The following is a 13,193-nucleotide window of genomic DNA, read 5'->3' as shown; positions in this document are numbered from 1 at the left end:
AAAGTTCCTTAATGTTATTAATAACAAGAATTATTATTATATATTACTGATATTATCTATTTTTAAAAAAGAAAAAAGAAAAAAAGAGTACCACATTTTGGAAAAATCCTGAATTTTGCAACTGATATAACACTATATCCAGAATCACAGGGCAGTTGTACAGGTCTTTTGCGGGGGACAACATACGTGCCTATTTGCTGCCACATTTACCTTGTCAAAACCACAGTCACTCTCCTTCCACTTCCCTCCTCCAAAGAGACATGAGAATGGTGCTGAAATTTGGAAATACCAGGAGGGATCTGCACGAAGGGCAGGGGTGCCCAGCCCTGGGCACCAGCTTCACCGCTGCGAAAGTTCCCAGCTGGGGGGGGAGTGCAGACCCTCGCTGCCGCTGCTGTCCTCCCGCGCCCTCTGAGCCCGGCTTGGCCCACAGGCTGTGGACCCCAGCACCTTTGCCCAGACTAAGGAGCAGTTCATGTGGCCTCAGGCAGTGCCCATCTGCCCAGCCCTCTGCCCAGGGTCATTCCTGGCAGAACCAGGTTCCCCCCTTGCCCCACCACAGCACAACCTCCAGCCTGCTCTTTTCCCAGTGCGGCCCCCTGCCAGCAACTGGGACGGCCTCCCAGTACTGGAGCCGGCAGCCAGCCGTGGCCCTGTTGTTGAAGGTCTGCTGAATACTCTGGAAATTTCTGGAAGAGCAGAAACATGGTTTAAGTAGCAGGCCTTTCCTGCCAGTGTGCACCGGCACTGGGGTGGGAGCAACCTGGCACGCGAGCAGGGCAAAATCCTCGCCACGGATGGGCTTTTCCTGTTTCTCTGTGGTTCCACCCAGGTTCTGCGAAAGCAAATAGCCGAGCAAACAGTATTTCAAAATATCAGCTCCCGTCACTCACAAGGATGCAAAAGGATGCCAGTAAGCAAGGTTTCTGCTTGGAAATAAAATGGGAATGACAGCAGTGTGACGATTGCACAATATAAACTGGGGGCTTTGCAAGGGCTGCGCAGGAAGCCCTTGCTTGGGCTGTTAACGAGTAACGGCGAGTGTTAATGAGTAATGCAGAGGGCTGGCAGGGCCAGTGCCCGGTGGGGGGCTGTCGGACCAGGCAGTGTTCCTGGCTCTGCAGTGGGCAGGTGGGGGGTCCTGGGGAGGAGGTGCCGCCGTCCAGCGTCTGCGTGCACTGTCTATGAAATGGGGATGTGCAGCCGGCAGCGCGAAAAGCTTTGAGCTCAGCCTTCTAAAAGTGCTCGAGGCTTTTCCCTCTGGCACTCAATGCACGGTGGAGCTCCTCACCTGAGCTCTAGGTTTCACTAAAAGCTGGGAAGTCATAATGCATAGATCTGTATAAGAAAGCAGTGAATTTCATTTTATATTTTGCTGCTTCTGAACACACACATTTTATTAGGAAATATTAGAAATACACCCCTTGACCTGAGCGTCCTTATACTTCCAGGCTGTTTGCAATCTAAAGGGAGCTCGAGGTGCATGTTTTTCAGCTAAGCCTTTAAAGCAGTTTAAAACTCAGCCTTGTGGGCTGTTCAAGATCCACCCCTAACTGTTCTGCAGCTTTCTTCAACATAGCAACAACTATTGCCGTGCATGAGGGGCGGGTAGGTGTCCAGTCTGAACGGCAGATCTTCAGTCAGTCAGGCAGCCATGCAGTCCCTGGATGGGTGTGTTGTCACAGCCTTGTGTCAATTACTGAGAAATTATAAAAATAATATAAAAAAAAAATCTAAAGTGCTTCTACTTCAGAGAAATCTGGGCTCAGGGCTTTGACTGGAGCATCATCTCTTCCTTTAAAAGCTCTGACCAAATTATTGAGCTGATAAGCGATTCCCCTTGGTTTTACATGTGCTGGCATGAATTATCCTTGAGTGCTGCATATTAGGGTTGTTTTGTACTAAAAGGTGTTAAACACTTGTAATAAATATTTTTCCTTATTTCCCCTAGGACACAGTTCCATCTCTGGTTGGTGAAGCATAAAAAAGAGCTGTCATGCCCAGTTTTAATAGGCAATAGGATTTCAAGCCCCCAGAGTTGTTTCACAGTCTGGCAGTGGCCATAATGAAACTGGCCACTGTTGCCACAAGACTTTTTCCTCTCATGCGTTCTCCCCTGTTACCTCCCACAGCTGCTTGACTGGCAGGTCTCTTGCAAACTGCAAACATATTTACATTGGAGCCGGTAGTATTTCTTTAGCTATCTGTGCCATCTTTCTCTTTTTTCTTTTTTTCTTTCCTTTGCCTAACTAGAGACTCAACCTTAAGTCTAATTTTAAAGAATAAAATTAAACTGTGCATGCAATTAACTGCCTTTGAGTGCGAACAGCAGTTCATTTTCATGTGTTTTGTTGTGAAGCAAATAGCTTGTTTGTTTGTTTGTTTTTTTCACACTGATTCCCAAATAAACGGGAAAGTACCACTATTTACTTGCCTAGGATTTATTCATGAAAACGCAATCACAGCCTCCCGGAGTCTGGGCAGAGTGAGGTAGGGGGGTCCTTTCTCTGCACCAGAGTCGGTGTGTCACTCTGCTCTGCAGCTCTGGAAAGAGCCAGGCTAGCCTAAGCCAACAAGAATTCATTTGAGTATCTAAAAAAAATTTAATATGTAAATATAAGATACCTCTTTCAGCTCTTTGAGCCTGTGTTAGTGATACTAATAAGCTGTGCACAAAAGTGAGCACTGTAGCAAATGATGGATTTTCTTCACCCACCAAATTGATCAGGCTTGAATAGGCATCTTCTCCAAATGCCCCTGCCCGCTGGAAAGCTGGGAGAACAGGCAGGCCATGCAACGCACCCGGAGGGTCAGGGGCTTGAACCACGCAGGGAAACAACCCTCCCACCCGCCACCCCTTTTTATCTAGCGGTTCTGCCACCACCACGGGAGCCCTCTATCCCCATTCAACAATAAGCTTTAGCAAAGATTTAATTTATTTTGCGTATTGTGTTCTTAAAATAAATGCCATGCCGTATCTTAAAACTGGATCAGATTAGTCTGTTTGGGGAAACACTATAACCTATTGCAAAGAGTGACGGACTTGTTTGCCATTATTTCCTAAATGCAGTCAGTCGTATGCTGCAACTCACCCGTCAGTCCCCTTTCCCTCCTAACAAAGAGGGAAGACTGGATCAGAAGGGATCATCTCCATAGAAATTGTGTTGGCACAACCTAGACTGGGCATAAATAAGGGTACAGACCAAGAAAATGAGAGCAATTAACTCTTTCAGGCTCTCAAATCACAAAATGCAGTCTTCTATGTTCGGCTTCTCAGTAATGTGACGTGTAAAAGACCCCAGTTCCTACTGATGGTCTCAGTGACATAAAATTATTCTGTACTTGCCTTGGTCAGGGACAATTTGTATCTTCCTTATGATTTTTAAGGTAGAGCATAGTATCTTCCTTATTGTGAAAATTCCAGGTATTAGGGGAACTGAGGATTTCCAAGCACAGATGGCCAGATCTGCAGAATTTGGATCATTTCAGGGTGCTTGAAGCCTGGGAAAGTTGATTTGGCCCTCTGCAATGACAGGGACCACTTGCCAAGTTCCAGTCTAGCTCTGAACTCCTGCAGTATTCTGAGATGCCAATAGCTAGGATTTCTTATTTAGAGATCTGTATGCTTTCCACTGCAGGGTAAAATGGCAAATAGCGTCTTGTATTTCATAGAGCTAGTGTATTTGAGAGAAAAACTGATCAGGGGACAGAGGGAGCTAGCAATTACCCATACAGCTCATATCCTTTGGTCCATTAACTGTGCACCTGAGGATGATCTCCCTCTCCATCTAGTTAAGTCTTGATAGCTAACACAAAAACGAGCCCTCCCATGTAATCTGTAGCTGCCTTTGTAAGCCATTTCTAGGACGTGCTTAACCAGCTGCCTGGTTTTAGTCTCCTCACCCTCTCTCTGGCTCCCCTTTGACAAGGAAAGCATTTTCATGGTTTCCTGGCAGCTCCCTCCTGGGATGCCTGTGCTTGCTCTGAACCAAGATTGGCAGAGGACCTCCTCAAGGCTGGAGGCTTTCTGGAGCTGATGAGCCAGGGACCTAGACACGCTCCTCATTTCAGACACTGCAGTCAGCCCTGCTCGCCGTGCCATGGTCTTAGCAACCTCCTGAATACACGGGCAATTAGTAAGAGCTGTGGTGCAGCCAGTTTCTTAAGAAATTACCCAGGTATTTTAACCTGAAAATGCTTCTGGTATGTTGAGTTGATAATGTGGATAGATGTGAACTCAGAGAGGCAATCTGTTTGCAGTAAAAACAAAGATCCTACACCTATTAGTTACATAGGTGAAACTTCATGACCATCCGCAGACCACGTTTACACCTGGTGTTGATATGGCCCAGGAAATGCAACTCCAGTCCAAAAAGACATGGAGTTTTAATTGCTGTTGCAGATATGAAGTATTTATTAGGTTGTTACAGTGCAGCTAAAGCTGGATTCAGGCTCCAGCTCAGCTCTATGGTGTCTTGAGGCTGCATCAGGGAAGATTCTGAAAATAAATGACCTCAGATGAAAACATATTTTTAACACGCTCCTCCTTCAAAATCAGAAAATTCTTGCACAATTTTGTATCCAACTAAGCTACCATCTTACTGCCATCTGCACCAATTCTAAGCCAAAAAGAAACCATTCATATCTGAAATGCAGGCAATAATGTAAATCAAAGGTTGATTCAACCTCAAAATTTTAAGATACAGATGAAACAGCAGAAATGGTGAAGGACTAGAGAAAAACAATGAACAAATGAGACTTGCATTTTGAGGAACTATGTACGAACTGTTTAGTTATATATAATGCTAATGATTATATAGCTTGGAAAGAAAGTGATCCAAGAAAGAATGATAGATTGTAATAAAAATAATGGAGAATGGCACCCAGACACTAACATTAACAAGGGCAAATCGGTAACAGAAACAAATGCAAACCACAACAAAACAAGCATTATTCTACATTCACCTGACTTGCGGAACTCCCTGTTGCAGGACACCAGCATGGCAGGTATATCCAGGAAATGATTAAACATCATAAATAAAAGTACTTTCTAGCTCACGTTGGCTACATTTAATTTAAAGGACTATCTATGCCTTAGTCATAACTGGTTTCTTGCAGGGAGTTATTCCTTGTCCGATAGACTATTGCAAAATAGCATTCATTATCTTAGCTGGCGCTGGATGTAGGGCACTGGATTAGATAAATCATTATATCCATTTTGCAAGAGGGTTGGCAGTTTCATTAATAAATAATTCTAACTAAGGGGAAAAGAAAACCTTCAGAGGACTATAGTGTTAGGCACAGCCTGGCTACAGCAGAGAGGTTCAGTGCTTTACCTCTCGGTATGGGGCAACATAAACTTTTGGAAATAAATATAAACAATGGCAATGAGCTTGTAATTTATATTTTATTTTGCACAAGCTTGCATATATACTGCACATACATTCAGTTTAGAGAAGATGGAAGGCACACAAGGCAATTGAACTACTGTATCCTTTAAGTGGTACAAAGCAAAAAGGTAAAAGTCTGGAGAGTATACAAAAGCTTTAAACACACAAAATAAAATCCACCCCCCCCCACCCCCACCCCCAAACATTTTTCCTGTGTTTATCTTAAATTTAGTAGCTGCCAAGCTAGAATTGTAACTTTTTTCAATCAATTGTCTACTGCACCTTTTTTTCCAAACGGACAGGGGAGTCTTACTGTTTTATCTTGTCATCAATTAATATTACAGTACATCCTTGGTAATACAAAATTGTACACCTTCATCAAATAAATTAGGATAAATTAAACCAATAAATTATGCAAAGTCTTCAGAACAATAGACAACAACAAAAAAAATCCACAGTTGAAATTGCCTCTAGCTAAAAAATAAAATAAAAAAAATCAAAAAATTGACTTTATCAGTTCAGTTATTGTACTATCTTCAAATTAAAGGGTCTTTATTACAAAAAAAGAGCTTAATAATGCTATTTACAACATATTGCTAAATAATATAAAGGCAGTGTTTTGTCACTTTTGTAACTATATACATATGAGTAATGGCTGGGACAATATCAGTTTAAACCTTAACCTTTGACTCTTCTGGGCAGCATTAAAACCAACCTAAAGAGGCTTATTTTTCTTTTCCTTTTTTGTTTTAGTTTCTGACTCTTACACATTATACGGTAATGAGATGGTTATTGTGTTTGTCTAACATCTCACTCGAGTGGTACAATTAATGCAGAAAGGATGGATTTTAGAGAAAAATGTAAGCTCACTGTTTCTTCTAGATTTGTTTCTACATATCCCAGTATATTTGTGCATTCGGAAGGTGGCTGCTTCGGGAGAGAGGTGACTGTGGCTCAGATGAAAAGACTAAATAAAGTCATAGTGCCACCACTTTTCATACGCTAAAAAGGATATTCCTAAGAAGATACAAAGGTTAAATACCAGTTTTCATCCCAGCTCTAAAATGAGCATTTTTAGCTTCAGTTTATAGATGGTTTACAACCAACAGTTCTACAGAAAACAAAATTGCATTTCCTTCAACAGAACATTTAAGTGCAATACAGTAACTGCTTACTCATATAAACCAGTTACATTCCTTAAGGGGAGCTTTTTGAAAACAATGCGTATTGGAATTTTCAAACACAGTTGGTACCAGAAGGAAACATTTGCACTATTAACACCAATGATTGCTATATAATACACATGGCAAATATAGTTTTTGCTTTCACTTCTCATGTACAGTGCTCATTTTGGGGGTTTTGTAAACCACTTTCCATTTTTTATATATATATATATCTTTCTGTATATATATATACTTATAATCTTTCAATGCTGCTGGTGAAAATCCTATCTTTAAAGCCACAAAATCTTCACCTTTATTTCTTAATTAATCTTAACCTGTGGAAAAAAACATTTTTCTATTAACTGACTTCATATACATAGAAAAAAATTCTGCAATTTTACAGAAACTGTATTACCCATTCCCTTGACATCTGATGAAAGAGACTTAACTTTTAAAAGTAGAGAGCTGGATTTTCAAGAATGCTTTCAACTATCTACACAGTTACTGTAGTGTTTCTTATAAATTCAACAGATGTTTTCAGAATGTAGTTATTAAAATCTTATGTCTTTATGCAAGAACAGCTGTAAGGTTGAATATTTACATTGCTTTATAAAAGTTCCCCTCGATTTTCAATGTTCACCCACATACCTGGTACAGTAACAAAGATTCTGCAAACTTAAAACACTTTAATTAAATAATACTCAGAGGCACAAAGCAAACCTCAGGAATACATGGGTGAACACTTTCTTAAATAATTACTACATTCTAACATCTTCCACGTGTTTACCATTAAATGTGAAACGTTCCCATTAAACAACCAGAGATACAGTAAGAATTAAATGTTTTGTAGTTTCAAATAGAACATTCTTTTCACAAAACATAACAAATGTCTAAAATAGGTTCTTAATCTAGATAGGAAAAAGGTAAGCTTTTCACTTCATACGCATATTTTGTGTATGTGTGTGTTTCTGTGTATATATACATACATACACCCACACATTTTGTCTCTGTGTGTGTGACTACATATGTATATGTATATGCACATCACGTATGAAATATTGCTTCTATACTACTTTTCATCAGGCTAAGAAAACACAAGATTTGCACCACAGTTACAAAAAATTGGCTTCTACAAGAATTTTCAAAACTTGAATGCTGCTCAAACAATTGAGAAAAAATAATTTGCGTTATCAAACTGTTCTAAAAATTCTCTTCTTCAAAAACGTATTCTCCTGCTTTTTTTTTTTTTAATTTTTAAAAAGACACAAAATATGCATAGCTATCAACATTATGTCAAACAGCCGGAAAAAAAAAAATCAGTGTTTATTGCAGCTGTAGTAATTGAAAAATAAAGTTTAAAAGATGAAAATTGTAAGCCACAGAAGGCACAAGAACAATTGTACTTGTGGGGGAAAAACTGGTATTTTGAAGGATTTTTTTATCCTTCCGCTGGTGCATTTAAGGTCTAGGCACAGACTATAACCTCAAGTTTATATGCAGAAATAAATCTGAATTAGCAGTAAATGAATGGCAACATGGGGTTTCTACATGGATTTTTAAATTCTTTCCTTATGTAAACTTTTCATTATAATAAAAGTAGCCTCCTGCCTTTTAGCCATTTTTAGTGAAATAATATTGAGATCACTCAAAGGAAACTGGTTTCTACTCAAAATTTAGTAGGAGCTATGCCATGTATTTATAATTTTAGGTGTATTGGGAGGCACAAAGGCAATATGGCTATAAAATGCAGAAAAATCACATAACTGAAATGATCAAATTATCATTTATTCCTTTTTTCAGACCAAGGAGGTTTTTATTTTGCTTTTAAGATGAAATTTCTACTCTTAATTCCTATGCCTCATTTACTATTGAGATTATGCTACTTATAAATAAATAAATAAATGCAACAACATCAAGTGTTGAGTACACAATTTCACTTATTTAGATTATGTGAATCACATTGCAGCCAAATAATAATAATAATAATAATAATATTAATAATAATAATAATAAACAATATAATAAAAGCAACGGTAAAATCACAGATTGAGATGGTAGCTAGTAGTATGTCCACATAGTATGACTAAAGTATGGCTTTGCTTTCTTATGTCCAAGGTGACAACGCAGTGTTACATTTTGTATCTGATGGTATGCCAATGATGAACTTACTGTATTAAAACTTGAGCATTTTATGCCACTTCTTCCCGTAAATCAAAAAAGTGCATGAACACAATTTTCATCCTTTCTGACTCAGAATTCATTGGAGTTACATCTTTATGAAGTGTAATGTTTACCAAATCATGCACAAAAGAAAAAAAAAAGAACAAAAAAAGAAAACAAAAGTAAATGAAAGAAAATGGAAGAAAAGAAAAGAAAGAAAAAGACACATCCTGTCTACTGTAAGGATACGTACAGTATTAGATACCCTCAGGGAGTCTAAGATCAAGATTTGTTTTGCTTTTAATGCATAGTGAAAACGTTGGCACTTCATCCCATGCTATTGTCTGCATTGCCTATACTCCACAGATACTGCCAGTGCTTGAAAAGAATGACAGGGAATCGTAGGATTGTGCTGTTTAATTTGAAGTCAGCAGGTTTTTAAGGCTTTCTGCTAACAATAATTGCTTTCATACATTTCTGTCTATCAGCAGTATTTGTAAATGAAGTGAAACTGCAATGATCAGGTCAGCTCTTTAGTCACATGGGTAAACTTTCACTCTCCAAAGTCAAAATGTAATTTTAAAATAAAGAAATAAGATACCAATATCCTTGATGGTCTAAATATAATTCGCAGCTAATTAGGAACTTCCTCTAGATTCAGATTGAATTATGTAGGGGAAAATATTATTGACGATAACAATAAATTCTTACTGCATCCGTACAAAAGACGACAGAGAAAATGACAAATACAGAGTGCCATAGCATATTCAACCTTCCCCCAAACTTCTGGAGACGATATCTTTCTGAAAACATGAGAAAAGGAGAGCCACTGAAGAAAGCACGAGAACTAGCAGCTAGCTTTCTTTCTGTCTGCTGACATACCACGGTATAGCATTCAGGCGAACCCAGATCCATCACGGACTTCACACTGTAGCTCAGATTTTGGTCAAGACTAACTCCAGCTTCAGAAGATAAGTGCAGTGCATTGTTCAAATTGTTTGTTTGTTTTTTTGTTGGTTTTTTTTTTTCTTTTAAAGCTGCACTTACTGTAATTTTAAAAATTCAATTTGGTTATCTGAACCCTGCATAGCCAGGAGGACACTGTGATTTTTGTATATGCTTGATTAGATTTTTATGAAAATGTCATTTTTGTTCTTCTGATTAGGAAAAGACTAATTATATTTTATAACTACAAGCAAGTCTATTTTTTTTTTTCTTCCTTTGCCTCAGCTCTGTGAGGTGAAGACGCTTTCTTCTACTATATCTAAGATCATTCAAAAAGTGCTTTTCAGGACAGATGTTGAACACAGACAGAAAACTTTGTATACTGGAAAGGGGATTTTGCGGGGCAGAAGGGACTAAGAAATGAATAAATTTAGGATTAATGCCATATAAAGTAAGACCGAGACATGGCAATATAGGACGCTGAAGGTTTCATTTTTACTCTATGGAGAGTGAAATGCTTCCGCTTTAATAAGCTGACCATATTCCAGAATTAGTGTGGTTGATACAATATTGTGCATGAATTACTGGCCTCGCCCTGCAAGAACGGTATTTGATTTGTGCAAAGAACCCTTGCTGCAACTTAGAGAAACAACAACCTGGCATGTTGATTACTGGTGCAGGGTATCTATCATTTCTGTAAGGAAAGCACGAAGAATAGGGTTTGCTTTTTTGGGTATCACTTCTTGAAGTGAGTACCTAAAATAGATGTTGTAGTTTTTTGAAGTAGGAAACAAAATCTAGTTATTGATTAAAAAGTATATAAAATACAAAAAAAAAGCTTGAAGCTTATGAAGTGACTCCACAGAGTTCAGACCTTTAGCAGTATAAACATAATATAAACTTCATTGTCTGTAGTATTGTGCCATGACATTAGTCTCACCAAGACAAAATGCCACTTTGCAGCAAGCAATAAATCTGACAAAGCGTTTTTAAACATAATGCCCTAACTTGCTAAGACAGGCTTTTACACGCTTCCAAACTCTTCTCCCTGAAAATTAACCCCGTTGATTCTCCAAATGTTAAGGGTCTCGGGCAAAAGTAAACTGAAGGCTGAAGTAAAATAACCATCCCCTTGGAACTGAACGAAATCTTAAATCCAGAAGGGATCACAGTCTAATTTCATATACATATATATGTATGCGATACACATATATATGAAATTAAAATAGAGACACACATGACTTGGGCATCAGAAGGGGACTGCTACTTTCATACATTCATAAATAACTGCTGAACTCTCTACTCATGAAGAAGCTCTTGTAGGCAGTTTGGGGATTTGAAAATCTCGGGGACCTCACTGTCCAGCTTACAGATGACCTTGTATATGGCCTTCTTCCAGGAAGGATCAACATCTTTGCCTGCGATAATGGCATTGAAAAACTCCCGTAACGTGATCTGAGCCACTTCCAGGAATCTCTCTGGAACCTGCTGATACAAGGAGACAATGGCATTAATACAGTTTTCAATTTCAAGTCTCTGGTTCTTCAAAGGAAACTGAGCTAAGTTCTTTCTTTCAGAAAGGGGCTTACATAGCACCTGCATTTTCTAAATGTGGCAGCCTTCTATTCTCTTATGCAAAGCTGTTATATATAGTACTATAGCAATAACTTTTATAACATGTGTTAGAGATCTTTGTAAAGTCTACTGACAGAATGTAGGTAACAAAATGTTACTGTCTGGGTTTGGAGAGTGGGGGATTTATAGGATATAATTAGCAGGAGGGGAAACAAACACAATTGTCTTTAAGGAGAGAAATCTCTGCTTGATTTGTACCCATGCATTTACAGCTATGTTCTCCTCTCTGTGTGGGAACTAATTCAGAAGTTATGCACGCATAAAAAGCCCTCTGTACCTCTGTGCTTAACTTTGGTCACGACCAGTGCTGAAAGCTATCAAAGAAAAACGGTATCTCTGAATGTTGTTTGTAGTTTAAAAACAACAGCAAGCAAGCAAGCCTTCAGCTAACAGCTTGCTTCTGGGGCTGCTGTGTGCGAGACCCCCATAGGATGGCTTTCTCCGGAGACATTATGGTCTTCCCTTTTTCAGAAGCCTACAAATAAAACCCCAACCTCTTCAATGAGTGCATAGTGTTCCAAGTTTTCTTGGGAGACATTATGGTCTTCCCTTCTTTTTCAGAAGCCTACAAATAAACCCCCAGCGTCTTCAATGGGTGCATTGTGCTCCAAGTGGCTACTGAGCTGGGATGAGTTAAACTCATCTGGGTTTTCTAACTGTCACTGTCACTTCACGGGTGAACCAAACAGCCAGCTAGCAGGAGCATGCCACTCTCAGAAGCCCCTGAACAATGGGTGAATGTTAAAAAACACAGCTACATCAAAACTTTGGTAATTCATCCTAAATAGGTGTCTCAAGCACCAGGACCACCTTCTTACCCTCTGCCTTAAATGATTCAAAAGCAATCACTGTAATGAAGCATATGTCTGTTACAAGGTTGAGGTCATCTCCATAAAGGTATTATTTTCCATTTTTATTACGGAAATATGGCTTCACAGCTCCAGAACTGCTAATACACGGCCGGCCAGTAGCCAGCATGCTTATAATAGCAAGTATTCCCTCACTGCTATTCTTTGCCCACTCCAGCAAGAGGAGTTCTCTGACCTGCAGTAGGGGCCACTTCAACCATTCCTGTGGCCAGCAGACACCCAGGCAGATCTCACTCATTTACTGAATGCATGTGACATTGCCAGATCAGGGCCAGCACCTTATCTTCCATTTCAGGAATTTGTTCTCCCTTTAGAAGCCACTTTCAGAAAACTTGCCTGGAAATGTGCGTGTATAAACTGATAGAGCTCTGGAGCCTCCCTCACCTGTTACCGCTGGGGAAACACCAGCAGTTTGCTAGCCACGTTGTGCCAGTAGGTAAGCATGAGATCAGCTCCCCCTGACACCAGCTAACAAACTGCTTCCAGAAGCCCCGCAGGCTGCAGAAGTCCTCCATCTACCTCTGAGAGTGAAATCTAGCCCCCACACATTTTTCTCTGCTCCCAAAGACAGGCTGCCTTCTGTGGAAATTTTTCATTCAACAGGCCGCATGGAAAAAAACATTTTTACAGATGTTCTATTCCAGCCATAATTACGAGGGAAGAAAAATAACTGTTTCACTTATTCCAGCTCAAAGAAATAACTTAAAAATTCACATAACCACTCTGTTGTTTGGGCAATTGGTAATAGGTCTACAAAAGATACCCCGCTTGTCTCATTCTTGCATTGCTGTAAAAAATTAGGCACTTTTCTGTTCATGCAGTTCAAACAACTGGTCATGTGCTGGGTCTTGCTGGGCACTAACCAAGGGGAAGGAGTGGCTGACTGCATGATACTAGGAAGCTAGAAGTGTAGTAGACAACCAATTTTTTGGTGTACACACTCATGTTAGCTCATGAGGGCAAAACCTCTTGTTTTTTGCCTTTGTGCTTGGGAAGAAGTTCACACCTTTCAATTTTGGTGTCCACTCCAG

General features: G+C 39.5%; 1 protein-coding gene across 8 annotated transcripts in view; it reads right to left on the bottom strand.

The window, feature by feature from the left end:
* Positions 1-5,388: 5,388 nt before the first annotated feature.
* PROX1 (prospero homeobox 1) overlaps positions 5,389-13,193 on the bottom strand; it is a 51,512-nt gene continuing 43,707 nt past the window's right edge. For 6 of the 8 annotated variants that reach the window (XM_055816028.1, XM_055816026.1, XM_055816027.1 and 3 more), the window contains one exon: positions 5,389-11,146. In XM_055816028.1, coding sequence (XP_055672003.1) covers positions 10,958-11,146 — 189 coding nt within the window. In that variant the 3' untranslated portion in view covers positions 5,389-10,957. The remainder of the gene's footprint in view (positions 11,147-13,193) is intronic. The other 2 variants (XM_055816031.1, XM_055816030.1) reach the window with 1 other exon arrangement.

This window comes from Falco peregrinus, chromosome 11 (genome assembly GCF_023634155.1).
Source record: "Falco peregrinus isolate bFalPer1 chromosome 11, bFalPer1.pri, whole genome shotgun sequence".
Lineage (NCBI taxonomy): Eukaryota > Metazoa > Chordata > Aves > Falconiformes > Falconidae > Falco > Falco peregrinus.
This window is presented reverse-complemented; position numbering and strand designations above follow the sequence as displayed.